Source organism: Macrobrachium rosenbergii, chromosome 10 (assembly GCF_040412425.1).
Source record: "Macrobrachium rosenbergii isolate ZJJX-2024 chromosome 10, ASM4041242v1, whole genome shotgun sequence".
Taxonomy (NCBI): Eukaryota; Metazoa; Arthropoda; class Malacostraca; order Decapoda; family Palaemonidae; genus Macrobrachium; species Macrobrachium rosenbergii.
The window spans coordinates 22310053-22328380 of record NC_089750.1 but is presented as its reverse complement, the minus strand read 5'-3'; the positions used below and the strand labels follow the sequence as shown (position 1 = coordinate 22328380).

Genomic DNA, 18328 nt, shown 5'->3' with positions numbered 1-18328 from the left:
GAATTGTATCAGAACCTATTTGTACCTTTTTCTACTAGCTTTTCTATAATTCCTCTTCCACTTATTTTAATGTGTCTGGTCAACCTTCTAAGAGTGCTGCCTATTCATGCTCTCCTATTCCTGACCCTTCTGGGTTCAGTACCAACTTTAGTTCACTTAGCTCTTCTTGGGCCCCCAAGAAAGCAAGTTTTGACTGATCCTCCAGACTTTCATGTGAAGTTTCAATTGCCACTCTTTGGGACAATGCTCAAGGTGTCCAGGGACGTGATACCTGAATCTTGTGCTAAGTACAGTATCTTGGCTCAGTACAAGTAAAGTGTAGGCCTAGTAGTCTAACATGCTTGATCTGTATACAATTATATAAGGTGTTTACTTATTGTCCAACCTGATTAATGTTTCACTTAACAGATTGTACTCCTGACATTAAGTAACATATATCTGTATTCAGATGTTTCCAACATGCTTTAAAACTTTACTGTTAATGAAGCATTTACGCTGCAGGCCTCCAGAGGCAAGCAGACATCTTCCATGCCATCTTGTGAGAAAAGTTTCTCTCTTGCAGAACTGCTAAATAACCTCCAAACATGAAGCTAATGGTCTGCACTAACTACTGGTACCTCAGAACTTGTGGCTGACAGAGAAGAGTGGGTAATGGGGGAATAACTTTGGGTGCCACAAATTATACAACAAATAGGCCTGAATACCACTTAGCATGGGGCCAATGAGGAGCTACCAAGGTCATTCTGAGACCAAGAATGACCTGTAATTGGTTCATCACTTGGTGATTCAGACTAAATGGTGGAAGGTGGAGACAACAAGATTGCCCCAGAGGTGCTGGAAGGCATCTTCCAGGGCAGCCCAAAGGTCTGAAACAGAAGAGCAAAACACTGGGAACTTAATGTTTAGCTGTGTGGCAAACAACCCTCGAAAAGGCTTTCTGCCAAGTGAGATGTAGGGACTGATCTATCCCCAATACCTGTGTGTGGCAGAAGAATTGTCTGTCAAAACATTCCTCCTGGCCAGAATATACCTGGCTGCCAGATCAATGCCTGTTGAACCACCTACTCATGCATGTACCTCCAAAAGCGGAGTTCAAAAGAACTCACACTAGTAGGTTTCTGTCATCCAACCAAAAAGCAATATCCTCTCTAAACTTCTTTGTTCAAGAGTAAATCACTGGAGGCCAAGCAATACTGCTTTTGATACTAATCAAATTATCATTGGTGGAGGCACATACCCCCTAAGTATGAGCTTCCCCGAGGATAAGTGATCAAAGATGACCTGCCAAAGCCGAGACAGTTGTTCCTGTCATGACAGGAAATGTGCTGTCACCTCTCTATGCCTATGGATATAAGTCTGACGGAAAAAACTTCTGCTGCCATGTGTGTCAGCAAGCCTAAGTACTTTGCCTGCTGCCTGGGCATGACAACAAACTACTCCCCATTTACTGGAATCCTCCGACCACAACAAAAGGCAAAAAGGTAGTCTCTGTTCTGGAGCAACTGTCCCTCCAGGGATGTCAAAACTAGCCATTTGTTGAGGGAACTCAGAAGATTTATCTCATGTAAGTGGGCTCAAGCTAACACCAAACAAACATATATGTTATCATCTCCAGGACTGCTGCCAGCTCATGTAAGTGGGCTCAAGCTAACATCAAACAAACACATATGTTATCATCTCCAGGACTGTTGCCAGTTCAAAGCACAAGGCTTAGAACTGGTAAGACTGTCCCTTTGCAAACAAGGTGGAGGCAATTTTTGAAAGACTGAGGAACAGGTATCTGAAAATTTGCATTCTTTAGACACATCAAAAGCTTGAAGTCACCCTCCCTGATGAAATGTAATATGGAATACAGTAAGTTGTTTTCATCTTGAACTGAGTCTGTAGCACAAATTGATTCAGTAGAAGGAAGTCCTTGACTGTTCTCCAACCTGCCAGCTGACTTCTCTACCAGGAAAAGTCAACTGTAACTGCCTGGAGAGAGTTCATCTATGATTTCAAGCACATTCTTTTCCATCATCATCCTTACCTCTGTTGACAAGGCTACAAGTTTGGGGGATTGTGAAGGGTAGACTGGAAGTGGGATCAGTGTCCGAGAGTGCGAAGAGTAGCAGTCTTTTAAAATCAGTAAGTAACTGTACCACTGGACATGGACTATCCAGGGCCTGCCCCCGTTAATGCCACATCGCCTCATTACAAGGCAAGCATCCAACTACTTGCACCTGGAAAAAGGAAAAGCCTACTTCAGCATCCCCCTCCCTTCTTTCACTTGCCTCTCATTTGGGCTGAGTTTAAGGAAAGGGAAGACTTAATAACAGGAATAACGAAAAACCCTGGGCTCCTTGTTGCATTGTTGAGGTGGTTTTAGCCTTCCCAGAACCAGGCACAATGATCCAGAAGCTCTCAGATTGGGAAAAGGATATTCACAAATTCCCCACCGGAAGAAAGTGCCATACTTCCATCCATTTTTTCTGGATGAATTCTGATGACACAGAATCAGGTAGTATGTATGAAATGATCCCCAAAGGCAATCAAATTGATTATCTCTCAAATCTTTTAACCCCACAGCTACCACGAACAGTGAAGAATGGCCAAGAACCCTCATTAGTCTTACACAGTTAATTAACTGTCATATATGAGTACCATCCCACTTACAACCTGCTCGACATACGACCACTGAGTTACTTGGCAACGTGCAATCTCGGGAGAGCTCTCTCATTACTCAGGCAGCATTAGTTTGAGTTACCCTGCCCTATCAGCAGCACCATATGGCATTAACTATACTGTAGACTGAATTGCAAACCGATTTACGTTACAATCGACTTCCCACATACATGCAAGAACCTAACCCCGTTGTAACTCTGCCTACCTGTACATAATATATGTTACATAAATGATTAAAATATATCAACAGAAGTACATCATGGTAAACAGATTGAAATAATGATTATACATTACATTACATTACAATACTATGCAGGTACTTTATATAGCAAAGGTTTTATATTATGCCCTACCCAGAATGTCAGCCACTTTCTAAGGTTCAACTTACATCCAATTTTAACTTACAACCGGTTGGTCGGAACCAAGCTTGGTTGTAAGTAGGATGGTATTTGTACTAAAAACAACCAGCTAAACATATAAAAAAGACATAAGTCATTCATTTACCTAGCAACACTATTGCAACCATGTTTACACAGTTATCCATTCAAAATGTCATTACATCAAATGAAATGCTAAAGCTTATTAATTGAAGCTAAAATCAATTTCTTTTTCCAAAATGACCCATTACCATAATTAACTACAACTCTCCTTACTTGTAATCATTATAATTGATAGCTTTCCAATTATATACTGCAGTTTTCATTTTATGATGTATTTTTGATTGTCGAACGTCTAATAGCTGCTGTCTTTCTTCTGGGGATATTTCTGGTGACAATGGATCAACTTTCTCTGAAAGACATATAAAATAACCATGCACAACATGAGATTCTACAAAGTTTGAGGTTTATTGAAACTGCTTTTATTTAAATAGAAATAAAACCTTTCTATAAGATTGGCTACAGAAGACAATAACAGCTAAACACAAAAAGTACTTAACAAAATTTTTTCTTCATACAACACCATTACTTTTACATAGCATTTCACTCATCTGCAGAAATCCTTACACTCCACATTTAGAAAAAATGAAGCTCTCTAGCTCCATGTACTGAATATTAATGCATGCGCATAGAGTTCCACAGATCATCCAGGGAATGCCATATCACTTCTTTTGATGGCTGAATTATTGCAAAAGAACAAAAGGGCACGGAAGGGGTTAATACAGGTAAAAAGTAATAAATTTGAACAGAAAAAAATGAGTTTTTAAAAATTTAGAGCAATTTAAAGCCCCTGAAACAATGAAGCCACTGGGGAGATATGAGATGCAGACTGGAAGTTGTAACGGAGAAAGAATAGGGAACCTTGATGAGGACTGGAACCCTGTCTTGATACAGCTAGATGTGTAGCATCAAATGACCCAAGAAAAACAACCATAGGAAAGATGACATAAGATGTTATGAATATGGTGAGAATGAGCCTGGCAACCCCAAATCTTCAACTGCTGCTGGTAAAACCTGATCTGAAACTACTATTGGAAAAATAAAAAATCTAAATACTTATGGGTTGCATCCTAGAATAAATATACTAGAAATTGTTTGGCAAATGTAATAAAGGTTGATGATTATCACCTCTAAATTCCTGCCTGGTAGTATAGGAGATTGACCAATTACATTTCTCTTGAACAATTAAAAATAAAAGGAGCTTGGACTTCACGGACTTTAATCTTCAGTTGCTTTCTCTTTAGTCAAAATTTCATGTGCCACAGAGATGACTCTGTGTATCCAAACTAGGTTGCTATTCTTTGTGACATACAGTACTTCTACTGCAGATGTGTCTTGTGTTAGTCCTCCTTTTTTTATGGTAAATTTTTTATTTAATTAATTGCAGCTCCTTAAACATTTTATAATTGGTTAATTGAAAACCATGGAGATTCTGACTAAACACCTTTAACTTACTTGTTTCCAAAGCTTGTCATTGGTTGTTTAATTATATTTTGAACATTCACACAATAAATTATTAACTGTTAAGTGTTCCTCTACAGTCTGTACATATATTGAATGGATCATTGTTTCTCCTACTACAAGTTAAAAAAATCCTCTCCATTTCTATTTGGTAAAGGTTGCTTGTAGACTTCCTAAATGGTCTGCTGATGGCCTTGGCTACTTCTACTATACTATCCTAACTGGCAAGACTTCTCTTGATAATCTCCAAGCATGAAGCTTTGGCACATTCAGATTCTCATGGAAGTGCTTAAGTGATGCTGATGGAGTAGCTTCTCCCACTGAAGTAGACTTCTTGAAAATGTATTAGGACTGACAGAAGAATGGGGAACCTAAGGCCACAGAAGAAGAAATAACAACAAAAACCTGAGTGACTGTGGAGTGAGGGAGAGTGAGGTGTATGAGGGCTTGTGTGTCACGGAACAACAATGTGAACCATGAATCACTTATCTACAAGCTAAGATTTTTGGGAAATGGGAACTGGTGGCTTTTAAATGAATTTTAAATGTGAAGAATCTAAAGGGTCTGTGTTGATGGTCAGTATAATGTCTTTAGTAATGCAATTTCTGGTGCTCCTCAGCATAGTGTTCTCGGACCTTTGCTCTTTATTACCTATACTAATGACATTTGGAAAGGCCTTGAAAACAAACGGACTGCATACACTGATGATGCTACTCTTACCTGCTGTTCCTTCTCTACAACTCTGATCTGTGGTTGAAGAATCCTTGAACAGAGATCTGGAGCATATTCATGAATGGAATAGGCTTTTAGGGTATGAAGCTTAACCCTTTTAACAATCAAAGTACGATAGTTAGTCGATCCCAAACACATCTGCCTTTGCACCCTGATTTATATTCACAAGGTTTTAAATTTCAGTGACTTACAAGATTGCAGGTATAACTTTTGCTAAGAAATTGACTTCTGAGAAGTATATGTGTAATATTGCTTTCCCCGCTTCCAAAAGTTTGTATCTTGCAAGAATGTTCCAGAATGTTTTGGTATGAAGCTATCATATCTAAGTGCTCTAAATCTTTTCTTCTTCCTTATTTGGAGTACTGTTCTCCACTGGGGGTCTTCGGTGCTCTCATTTTAAACTCTTAGATAGAACTATGCCATCAGTAGTTTATTTTGCCAACTCTTAATGTTGACTCGTGGCACAGATGTAAAGTGAGTTCATTATGTTTACTGCATAAAATGCACTATGATAACGAACATCTGCACTCCTATTTACTTGACCTAAAAGATTTTGTTTGCAACATTAGGCAGGCTGCTTCTGCACACAGTATGTTGTTTTCTAGCATCAGGTTTAATCCTACTTGGATTACTAGGAGTTTTAACTTGGCTACAGTTAAAATGTGAAAGTCTGTCTATTGCAGTTGTAGAATCATCTAATCTTCACATATTTCAGCAAGGAGCAAACTCATTCCTACATACTCTCTGCTGACGTCTCCTCAATTTCAGGTGTATTGTTTTCTTTTCTACTCCTCATATCTATTCACTTCTCGCCTTTTTCCTATAACTTGTCTACTCTGCAGGCTATTTCCCTTTGGGGTTCCTCTTGGGTTTATAGCCTGTAGACTCTGTCCATAAGGGGTTTCAGCTAAATAAAGAAAGACAGAAAGAAATAAAACTCTGAAGATGGAACTACCATGGGGAAGGCAACTTTGTGGTGCATAGCAGGAGTGCTGGAGCTAGAGTCAGAAGTCAAAAAAGCCACTGAAATCCAGATGATGTGACAGGAATGAGAAGATAGTTAGAAAGATGATGAACTAGAACTTGATTAACTACCAGAAAGGGAGGAGCATCCACAGTCAAAATTCTCTATGGAGATCTAGGTGGAAGGTTTAAACAAGAGTGATGCAATGATTCTGAATGGTCAGCAGAAAGAGGAATCCCAGGCAGCTGCTGGTTCCACTTATCATGTGATTCATCAGGGTTGCAATATAGCGCCTTAGGCTCCTGTTTTCCCTTTCTCTTCCACTGTCTTCAATAGCAGAAACTGGACAGTGAAGTACAGTATTACTTTTACTTCATAGGAAAATTGCTTCTCTAGTTGTCATGCACTTATAGCTATTTTCTCTTCCTCCTGCATGGCTTTTGTAATAGAATACTTAACCATGACTTCTTAAGTACTACTTATGACAACTATAGAAAATCTACATGTCTGGTTGCCCTGCATCTCTTGCTACTCTTCCTCCCTATTGCATGGGTTCCATAATTGAAGATCATACTTAACAAGATTTTAGACTACTTCCATGACATCCTGTCCTTAATATAACAGTAGAGCAATATGTATACTGAACACTATCTGTATTTTCAGAGGGCACTTGATAAAGTGTCACATACAAGATTAATGGAAAAGTAAGGAGTCTCAATTTCGTAGATGAAATAGAAGATTGAATAGAGGACTGGTTTAAGCAACAGAAAATAATCAGTTATCAGTGAGACATCCCCTTAGCAAAATATCACAGGTGATGTGACCTGGGATTTGGTGGTTGGTCTTTTGCCCCTCATTATGAACATAAATGTCCTGGATTTGGGCTGACTATTAAAATGGGCAAATATATTTTATTTCTACCACACTTGTACATCAATAACCTCTCAATACAGGCAGTCCCCAGTTATCGGTGGGCTTGGTTATCAGTGAGCCGATATTTTGGTGTTTGTCAAGTGACGAAAAGCAGTGATTCTCGGCGCCGATATGTGCCAATTTCGACTTATTGGCGCTGACACATACCTAACAGAAGCACCAATAACCGAAAATCAGTGATTTTCAGCGCTTATCGGTGCTGAAAAGGCCCCGATAATCGCCGATTTTCAGTTATCAGCAATTTTCGCTTATCATCATGCTGCCAGAACGGAACCCCCGCCGATAACCGGGGACTGCCTGTAGTCTTAATTTCCCTCTTTATGCCTTGGCATGGTCAAATTTCACTTTCAGGAATTGGGTTGCAATATTTCACAATGTTTGTGTTCTCAAAAAAGCAGTCAATAAGTGCTCAATCTCAACTCCCACAATAATGCTAGCAGTCTGTTGTTAAAGTTCTTTAATCTCTTTGGATGCAATGTTGACAAGGAACCTATTTTTTTGCTTCCTATATTACTGTACAGCTAGGTGGTTGTCATCACCACTTGACACTCTTGCAAAGGGAAAGAAAATTTGATTGCCTAAGCTTTTAATTCAGAGAAGCTCCTGCTTTTCCAGTGAATAACTGATATTCATACAGCTGGCATAAAACTTTACACTCTCTTGATTATCAGTCCATATCCTCTTGCTGGAAAAGCATACTTTTCAAGCAATTTCAATTACTGAATTCTTAAGAAGTGGTGCTGCTGTGCAAGAAGCAGCTTCCTTTTGGGAACACTCCAAAGTTCTTAGGATTTTGTATCCACATCAACCATCATATAGGATTTCTGCTACAGTTCTTCAAGACGAACTGTAAGCAGACGATACCTTCTCCAGTTCAAGCTAGTGAAATGTAGTTCTAATGCTGACTCCTTTTTGACATCAGGATCTCACAGTGGGGAAAGATCTATCAGAATACGTCCAGCTCTAAGAGCCATCCATTATTTCCCTTTCTGATTTACTTTTCTCTCATCCAGAAAGGTCTTCAATCTTCTCTGAAGCAAAAGTCTCTCCAAGGATTGTATGTTCTTCACTGAAAGTCCATTTTCTCCTGATGGAACCAAAACTTTAGGAAATTCTTGGGGATGACATACAGCAGAAACTTTGCATACAGGTTCACAACTACTTCATGCTTGGGTAACACCATTAGGGAGGAAGGGAACTAAGATCTGAATATTTATCTGTTGATGTACTACTTGGACTGAACAAAATTTTTAAGACCCTCAATCTCATGGATTTTAGATGGTGAGTTCTACTCTGTAGCTACTCTGTTTGGCCCTCTTGAGTCTTGAGACCCACAAATCAGGATGTAAACCTGACTAAGAAAGTTCAGCATCAACATTAAATCTGATGAACCAATGAAGATATGTCTGTGAAAAAAGAAAACAGAAATTGGGAATCCTAGGAGAGGAACAAACTAGGGTTGTCTTCCTAAAGCTTGGACAAGCAGATTGAAGAAAACTTGGTTGACTGGTGCATGGAGAACAATCTTCAAAAATCTATTGTAAAACAGAGATCCACAGAACCCCAACTCTAAAAGGAATTCTCCCTGCATCCAATTGCAAAGTGAGGCACAGTCTTACTGATTAGAACAACAAATTTCCTTAAGAAGAACTAAAGGGAGCTTAAATACAAGAATTAATAAAAGTAATCAAACTCAAAAATCAAGGAGAGATCCCACTGGGCAGCCACAGAATCCACTAGCTGACCAAGGCACCCAGAACGAAAGCCCTAAAGACAAAATCTGTAAACAAGGTTGACACAAGCCCTTTGGCAAAGAAAGACAGTTCATTCAGGTTCTTGTCTACGCCAGAATGACCTCTCTAATGGCTTAACAAAAGATGTGAGGAGTGGAGAGGCAAATGAAGAGTTGGAAAACCAAACTACTTGGTTGAGAAGTATGAGATGGGACACACAGATGAGCCCAATAGTCAAAGTAAAGGCACAAGAGAACCATGAGTGGCAGAATTTTACAAGGGCTATTTGCACCACAAGGCACAGATAATGATGGTAATTACTGTTTTGTACTTCACTTGACACCATTTGGGCTTCCAAAAGATTTCATAAGAACAACTGGATATGAGACAGTGGGGAAACCTGTAAATTATGAAAGTCTACAAAAAAACTACATATCTATAAATTTAAATTTTCTATAAATTTAAATTTATAAAAAAACTGAAATGTTTTTTTATTAGTGAAAAATAATCATTACAAAAGTCAAACAGTATCCAAGTACAATATATTACATGTATTATCATCATATTGTTATTGTATACTATTTACATTTGATATTGTTTAGTCTCAATATCTCAGCTGACTGAGTACTACTGACATCTTCATTGCGATTTGTTGCTAGAAGAAACACAATTCGCAGATATTTTTTCTTGTAAATGAACAAAGTTGCGGTTAAAATGTGTAGATTACTTTATTGTAAAAGCAGCAAGTGTGATTTCGCCAATTCCAGACATCGCTTTCACACCTATTTCAAGACATTTTGCAGCCTGCCAGTTATTAGTTTTATTTACCTGCGGCTATAAGCTGCAGCTTTAATTTAGTGATAATCTTTCTTAAGACCTCCACTGCATGAATGATGAATAAAAATGTATTCTATTTATACTTATGGAAGCCACCATTGAGAATCGGCAAGTTTCAACAACTTGACAACTTTAACGCAACTCTTAATAAATGCTTGACAGTTATGGTAAATAAACTTGGCAATCAGCTGTTTCGCAATTTGATTGTTTATGTCATTACAAGTTTACAATCCTTCACCTGCACCTAAAATCCTAACAGCTGGAATTTTTAGTGGAGGATGAAGCATCATCATAAGGTATTACAGTCGATGAAATGTAGAAAGAGAGAGAGAGAGAGAGAGAGAGAGAGAGAGAGAGAGAGAGAGAGAGAGAGAGAGAGAGAGAGAGAGAGAGAGAGAGAGAGAATTTTAATAAAACTGTTGTTTTACTGTACATCCTACTATACTGCATATACAGTATTACTGTATTGTCATATTATTATCGTATTACACAATATGAACAAAGCAATCATGTGCCATTTGCATTCTGGTTCTACTGTATTCACATTCTTAAAATCAACAACTGATTTCATTTTACCAACATCATCACTGTTATTAGTTGCTGAAAGAAACTTAATTCAGAAATACGTTTTTCAGAAATTATTAATGCTGGGTTTTAAAAATGCAAGTACTTTATTTATAAATGCAGTAAATTAAATTTGGTACCTGTATGGTTCTGATAGTTTCAGCAAGGCAAGGTTATTGTAGTAGTACAGTAATTGTGAATTAATATTTAATACATTACTACTATTTATGGATATGACCCACTGATCATGTTTCCTTGCATCATACTAAGGGCATGCACTTGAGGCCATGGAGGCCTGGGTTAATTTGGAGCATTTGCAGCCTATACAGTGATACAGTGATACAGGTAGTTAACACAGTATTTTTTTTTATTAAACACTTGTTCCTTTTATCATTACTTGGCTACCATTACACAAGACCTACACATTACCTGTGCCACAGCAATTGCTAAGTCTGCTTTTTGCCTGTGGAAATGGCTCATAACTGCCTGCCATGAGCATCCCCTGAAGGAATAAAGGACAATTTGGTTGATGGCTGGACATGTGTGAAATACGCCACATGCTTTTGGCAGCAAGTTTAAATGATGAAAGAGCTCATTTTCAAGCTGTCTCTACGAGTTATAGGTTTCAATACGAGTATGGAAGAGGAGACTACTGTACATCATTCCAGCAGAACTATGGCAGTATGTTTCCATCCCTCTCCGAGCAGCCAATACTCCTAAAGCAGTGGATTAGATCTAGGAACTCCAACTTCAACTCCTCTGATGAAGACAAGGAGTCTCTCCTTGGGAGAGAGGTCACCGATACCTGACATGAAGTGGCTATAGTCACTGAAATTTCCCTTCTGAATCCAAGAGATCTAGGTAACTGTCTTCTGCTTTACATGAGAAATACTTCAAATGAGAATCTTGCCTTTCCCATGCAGCAATCATGTATTGAGAGGATCCTGATAAAGCCCACCCAACCCCATCTGAAATGTTTTACCTTCTAGAGGGTAGTGATTTATCCTGGACTTCTATACTGCCAGGCTGTGGTGATATGACTGCCTTGGTTCATCAGTTCATGCAGGCTTCTCTGAGAGGAAAATTCTGCTTGCTGTATTTTCTATACTGCCAAGCAGTGGTGATCCAACTGCCTTGGTTCATCAGTTCATGCAGGCTTCCCTGATAGGAATTTCCACTTGCTTTACTGTCTATACTGCCGGGTAGTATCAGTTCATGCAGGCTTCCCTGATAGGAAAATTTTGCTTGCTGTATTTTCTATACTGCTAAGCAGTGGTGATATGACTGCCTTGGCTCATTAATTCATGCAGGCTTCCCTGATAGGAAAATTCCACTTGCAGTACTTTCAGAATTCCAAAAGGAAATCATAAACAGTATCAAGGATGACTCCAAGATAGTGTAACTCCTTTGAGGACTTACTTGATGCTGAACATCAGCATAGAGATGCTATCCATGATTCCCATGAGAAATTCTGGTCCATCCTGGATATGAAATCAGTTGTGATATGCAAAAATTTCTCATCCTTTAAACTAGAGGACTGAGAGGCTGCACAGTCTGCCCAGGTAAAGATATGTTTCTCAACAAAAAATCTTTGGTCATGGGAACAGGGTAATGAAAAACCTAAGCCCAAAAAGAAGTTGAATCTGTTATCTAGCTCCCCATTGAAATCAGAATGGATAATAAGAGACAGCCTACTTCTCCCAGACCTCCGACTGGTAACAATTGAGGCCAGATTGAACAATTAAACCTCAAATCAAAATGTAGTACAGGCACCAATGTCTGCCCCTGAGAATGATACTGATAACCCTTGGCAAGAAACCTCAATGTGAATCATTTCACAAGAAGGATAATAGCTCATTTAATGAAAGGAAAACTTATTGAGGTTAAAAATATAAAACTTTGGTGCTTGGTCCCCACTTCAATAGGAACTCAGAAACCATTGAAGGAGACTGTTACCCTGCCTAATAATATAGCAATGAAAGCCAAATAGAAACAACCATATTAATGAAAGCCATAGATGCAACCTTTCTCCAGTTTAATGGATAATACAGTACAACAACTTTACAAAACCAATAACCTCTCTGGGAAGCATCAGCCTTCTGTCTCTTCACTTTTGAAACAATCAATGATGTGAAGATGGAACTTCATAATTTTATGATGACTGGGAAAACAAGAGTTTACGGCAGAAATAAAGCCATTTGTCTCCACCATCCCAATATCTGATAATGCTACAAAGGAATGAGCAACATTTGTCCTCCCTTATGAGAGGGAAAAAGCTCCCACTGGACATGGCTACAAGCATTTTTGGACCCCTACGAGAAAAATTTCAGGACAGTCATGGTTGAACTTTATGCTAGGCTCCACCTATTAAAGAGCTTCCAGTATCTTGCAGAACAATATTCACTGCAGTAGCCAAAACACTTATGTGGACTCTATTGGGAGGCACGCTATGACTTTCTGGAGTGTCACATTAAGGCTTGACAGGAAGCATTGGTGGGCTCCAACATTTCGCTCCTCAATGTAAGCTCCCTACTGCTTTCTTCCCCTATCTGCCGGGACCCTTTTTGAAGTCTGCTGTTGCACAACCTACTGAATGAGCCGGACAACAGAATTACACAATATATACTTTTCTTGAATAAGGGGAATCTGGGAAGAAATACTCTTGAGAGTTTCCTCTTCCTCAGCCTGCGAAAGCTTGGTGTGAATCAGAGCCGTACAAGCCTCCAGTCACTTAAGTGCCCCTCTGATAACAGAAGAAAGGACAACAAGAGCATCAGCACCCCTTTCAAAGCAAGCAAGACACATCTACATGGGGAAAGAAAAATCAACTCCTGGACTGCATATTGCAAGGAAGGGAAGAGGTGGAGCCACATAGGACTTGCATGGTTGCAGTTGTCTTCTACAGCATATCATGCAGTGGAAGTCCTCCCCCTGAGGGACATCATACAATTCTCAATGGGCTAGGTTCAAGATGGTCTCACCCTCCCCCTCCTCTAAAGTAGTTTGTTCAAAAAACCAGACTCCCTTTTAAAAGGGGGCCATAGACAAAGATGGCTTTATTTGCCACCACTCTTAAGCATCCTCAAGAAGCATTCCCCCAAACAAATGTGATCCATAACCCATCAAATTTCAATAGACATGACACTTATAATAAAATCAAGTTTTATATATACTTAGCAAGTAATTACATAGCTATAGTTTCTAACCAGCGTGGCAGCTTAAATTCAAAATTAGTGGTAGCATTTCAATTGTTTATGTGGGTGACCAGTCCCACCCGCTAATGGGAATACTAGGAACAACTTAGCAGACAACCTCATTCTGTTTGCGCCTTATGTCCATCAGAGGGGAGGAGGATGGGCTCTGATTTTGTAATTACTTGGTAAGTACATATAAAACTTTATTTTATTATAAAAATGTCATTTTTATATAAGTAACTTACCAAGTAATTACATAGCTCATTCCACATTGACAGGGGGTGGGATACATTGACATATTCTACTCCAAAACATTACGTCATGTAATGAATTTGAAATAGAAAAGTTGCTAGCATTAAAACAATGCTTGTCGTTTCCTTATCAGTTAAGAGAGCTACTGCAGGAGAATAGTGCCTCTGGTTGGTGCTCATCTTAACCTATAATGGCATGGTGGTATAGCTGGGGAGTGCCTCTACTTATGCGGGAGCTTTGCAGCAAGGAGTATTCCAATGGCTAGCAAAGCATCAATAGGTGCCCTTGCCCTGGACACAGTACCAATATAAAAAAACAACCAGACAATACTGTCACCTATACTGAAATAAAACCAAAACCCATCCAGTGAAAGTGGTGGGTGCTCCAGGTACATTGTACCCCACAGCTCCCCAAAACCTGATACCTTACTACAAAGTGCTTCCTCCCACGATACCAAGTCAGTTACTAATAACGGTTGCAAGGTACTGAAAAACTTTAAGTTTTAGCTTTCATTAAAATACAGGTTTTGACGTAGGAAAAACCTATTTTTGGTGGTCGCTGTTGAGTCCTCAAGGAGTTACCTTCCATGGTCTACCAGAGCTCCATGGTGACCAAACTAATATCAAAGAATTCTCTTCTAGTTGGTCTTTTGGCCAGGTATTGTGTCGTAATAATTAACATTATAACATGATGGAGTATATAATGGACTCAAAGATAAGAGGGCACTTTCCCTTATCTTCAGCGAAGCTGAACCCAGTTTTTCCAACGTCAAATAACCTGCAAGAAAGAGAAGTGACTACTGCACATGCATCTGCCCTCTTGTTTACAACCAGGCCGTTAAAAGACCAGGGAGCCATTACTCTCTGTTGGTCAATGCAGGTTGATCCCTTTGCCCAAATCCCATGCCTTTTCGTCAGGGAAGTGGGAGGGTTTTGAGGACCCAACAGCGACTACCAAAAACAGGTTTTTCCTACGTCAAAATCTGTTTTTTGATAGCATAGTCGCTGTTCCGTCCTCAAGGAGCTTTACAAAAGAAATTGACAGGTGACAGAAAAGGCTTAAGCTCTCTCTTTTTAATCCCAACACCCCAAAGGAAATAACATTTCCAGTCCAAGGTCAAGCCACAGATTTCAAGTCCCATTCTTTATTCCAAATACTTTTCAGGTTTTGATACCAAGGAACAAGAAACTATGCACGAACTTACATTTTAGGATTAGTCTACAGTGGCTTACCTAAGCATGCTGGGTTTTGTTGTAGTACTGTCACCCATCTCCCAGCAATAGTTAGCATACTCATCGTCAATATGACCCCTGGTTTTCTGCCGCAGCACCTAGGGGTTAAGAATAACTATGCCACCTACTGATACACAGTGTAGTCGAATTTGTTCGAACATGTGGCAATGATTTAACTGATGACCACCTAATACATTTGGAGACTTCTTTGAAAGAGAAATTTCTGAAGAAGGCCAAAGACATACTTACTTTCCGAACATCATGTGACCTATGGAAAGAGTGTGGATTTCCCTTTTTAATGAGAAAACACTACAATCATTCTCAGTCTTTATAGGGAGAGTGGTTAGTTTGTGCTGGGGTGTAGGAAAATAGGACCTTCTGGGGTGTTTGCCGTGACTTCTAGGTAAACCTTAAGTGCTTGAACTGGGCGTAATGTCTTGTCTGCTAAATTGAATTTTATTATAAGAATGGATTTCCTTTTTAAAGGATCCATATTCTTGGCCAGGAATGATGGGCCAGGGGACAATAATAGTTGATGGTCAGCTATTTGCGTGATGCATCGTCCCTATTTAAGAGAGCCCAGTTCACTAATACTGTATGAGCTCCTGATGCTAATGCAATCAAGAAGATCACCTTTTGTAGCCTCTGCGTTGTGGTTGTATTGGGTCCACTGAATTGAGGGGTTGATAGAAGTCTAAGCACCTTGTTCAGGGACCAAGCAATTGGAAGCCTTTTGGGAGTGGGCCTTTGTAGAGCAAAAGACTGCAGAAGGGAAGTGACAACTTCTATACTGGAGTCAATCCCGAATCCATAAAGCAAGGGTTCTGTTAATGCAGCCTTGTATGCCATGACTGTTGTAACCACAAGGCATTTGTCTTTAAAAGGGTATATAAGAAAAATAAAGTTTCTATAGAAATCTCAACTGGGCTCTCAGTATGGATATAATCTAACCGTATCTTCCATATGGACTGGTAATGCTGGATAGAAGTCTGTAATTTTTGCACTAGGTACCTAGCAATGTTGAGTGAGTAATTATCACGATAGGTATTTTTAAAAAACCTATACGTGAAGGTCTCGGCTTAGAAAGCAGAGACTTTCCCTCCTACTGTCTGGGATAGAACAGTGGACAACAGTGGAATGTCTTAAGGGAGGCATCTCTTGCTGTTGCTTGACTGTCCAGGTTTGGAGACACATACATTATGAGTTTGTGATTCTAGTATGTAGCGAACAGGTCCACTTCCGGTTGTGGAAGCATGTTGGCTATATTTGAAAAGAGTGGTTGTCCAACATCCACTCTGTTGAGGCTGTCATTTTCCTTGGTAGCGAGTCTGCTATTACAATGAGATCCCCTGTGAGGTGAATTGCAGACATGTGCCACTTCCTTGCTTGCGCCATCCAAAGGATGGCTAATATTACCATATTAAGAGGAGGTGAGTGTGATCCAGACCTCTTGATGTGGGATATTGTGGTTATGTTCTCTCTCTTCTGGAGGTTTGTGTTTTTTGAGAGACAAAAGACAGCCATCAGCTCCAGGAACTTGATATAACAATTCCTGAGTAGCTGATCACCTCCCTGCCACCTGACAATCCTCCCAATGTCCTCCCAACCTGTCAACGAGGCATCTGTGAGTTTGTCACTCATACAGATGGAGGAGTCAGGGTGACCTGTTTCACCAGAGATTCCTTCCAATTCTAAGGCCAAAGTCTCTCCCCAACTATTTTAATCCTTTGATGAGGTCTGTCTCGCATCTTTTTTCTTGCATGCGATAGCCAGAATTTGTTCACATTTTTAGCTGCAATCTATGTATTGGATCTATTACTGACAAGAACTGCAGCAGGCCCATCATACGTTCTGATTGCCATCTGGAAACTCTGGGCTGTGCAAGGAACCTTTTGAGGACTTGCCTTATTCTGTTTTGAGATGATGGAGAGAGAACAGGCCGTCAAGAGTATCCCAACACAGTCCCAGCCACTGAAAGTGTCTGCTGGGCGTGAAGCATGATGTTTTCAAATTTATAATAAAACCTTTTGACTGTATTGTAGTCTGTTGACCATTGCTCTTAGGTTTTTCAAGCACTTTTCTTGTGGGCCCCAGATCTTTTTGTTTGAGTTCTCAAACGACTACCGTTGCTAGTTTTGAAAAATATTCTTTAGGCAATGTTTATCCCAAAGGACATGACTTTGAATCTGTATGTATCTTTCCCTATTCGGAACCTTAGGAAGGGGCGGAAGGGAATGGCTATAGGGATGGGCCAGTGTGCACCTTTCAGATCCATAGAAACTGTCCAAGCCCCTTTTTGAAATGATTCAATATACTTAGGCAATGGTTATCATCCAAACTTTCGGCCAACAATGTGCTTGTTCAATGTTCATTGGTTGAGGATCACTCTTCTTTTGGATGAGTCCCTTTTGAGGACACTGAAGAGACATACCTGGTGGCGAACATAATATTCCTGCCGTGAACTAGCAAGTTTCTGTCACCCCACAGGGAAAACTTCCATTGTCTGTGATGTCATCGAAGCTGACCCCCAACCAATATAATTCCTCTTGGTATCTGCCTCCTCCTCTGCCTTCACCTTTGATAGACATTCCAGGTGTTGTTTTTCTTTTTTCCCCCTATGAGATGGTTTTTGGACCTTGTGAAAAAGGATGGCCTTGAAGTTGCTGTTGTCCCTTTGCAGGGAATTGTCCCTTCTGACCACCTAACTGTTTTCTGAGGAAACATTTTTGGGGGTGACTGAAGGCTTATATATATATTGATTTTTTATCAAAGTGAGCCTTTTTTGGGGTTGGGTAAAGGGAAATTTTGGGTTCTTTGTTTCCTGAATTCCTTTCTTCCCAGAAGAGCGTACACTGTACAATTCTGTTGGTGGGCATGCTCGTTGAGTTGAGCCACAACAAACTCCTCTAACAGGTCCTTACAGAAGGGGTTAGAATGTAACAATGCAGTGACATTGGAGAGTGATTTGATGGAGCTCTCCAACACTTCCATTCGCAATTTTATGCGCCATTCTAGGAAGTCAAAGAGTGCTTTCCTTTGGGTTCTCATAAGACTTTTGGCCTTAACAGCAAAAATTATCCTGGGATGTTCTGGAAGCCTTAAGGTGGCAACTTCCAGCAAGGTGGTAGAAGTTATAACGCTAAGGAGTCGGAGCCTAGCATAAATTTCTGACGAGGCTACTTGGTGAGCAACTTGGGTCTAATTCAAAAAGGAAGTAGAGATCCATTTTTCATTGACCTGGTAAAGATACATTTTTCATTGACCTGGTAAAGATCCATTTTTCATTGACCTGGTAAAGGGTGATTTCTTTAGTTTTTAATGCTAT

The 18328-nt window shown here is 39.8% G+C and overlaps 1 protein-coding gene across 7 annotated transcripts in view; it reads right to left on the bottom strand.

Annotated features, from left to right (window-relative positions):
- Nucleotides 1–18328, bottom strand: part of LOC136842555 (ribosome assembly protein METTL17, mitochondrial) — a 192322-nt gene that overhangs the window by 30558 nt on the left and 143436 nt on the right. For all 7 annotated transcript variants that reach the window (XM_067110013.1, XM_067110006.1, XM_067110007.1 and 4 more), the window contains one exon: nucleotides 3318–3453. In XM_067110013.1, coding sequence (XP_066966114.1) covers nucleotides 3318–3453 — 136 coding nt within the window. The remainder of the gene's footprint in view (nucleotides 1–3317; nucleotides 3454–18328) is intronic.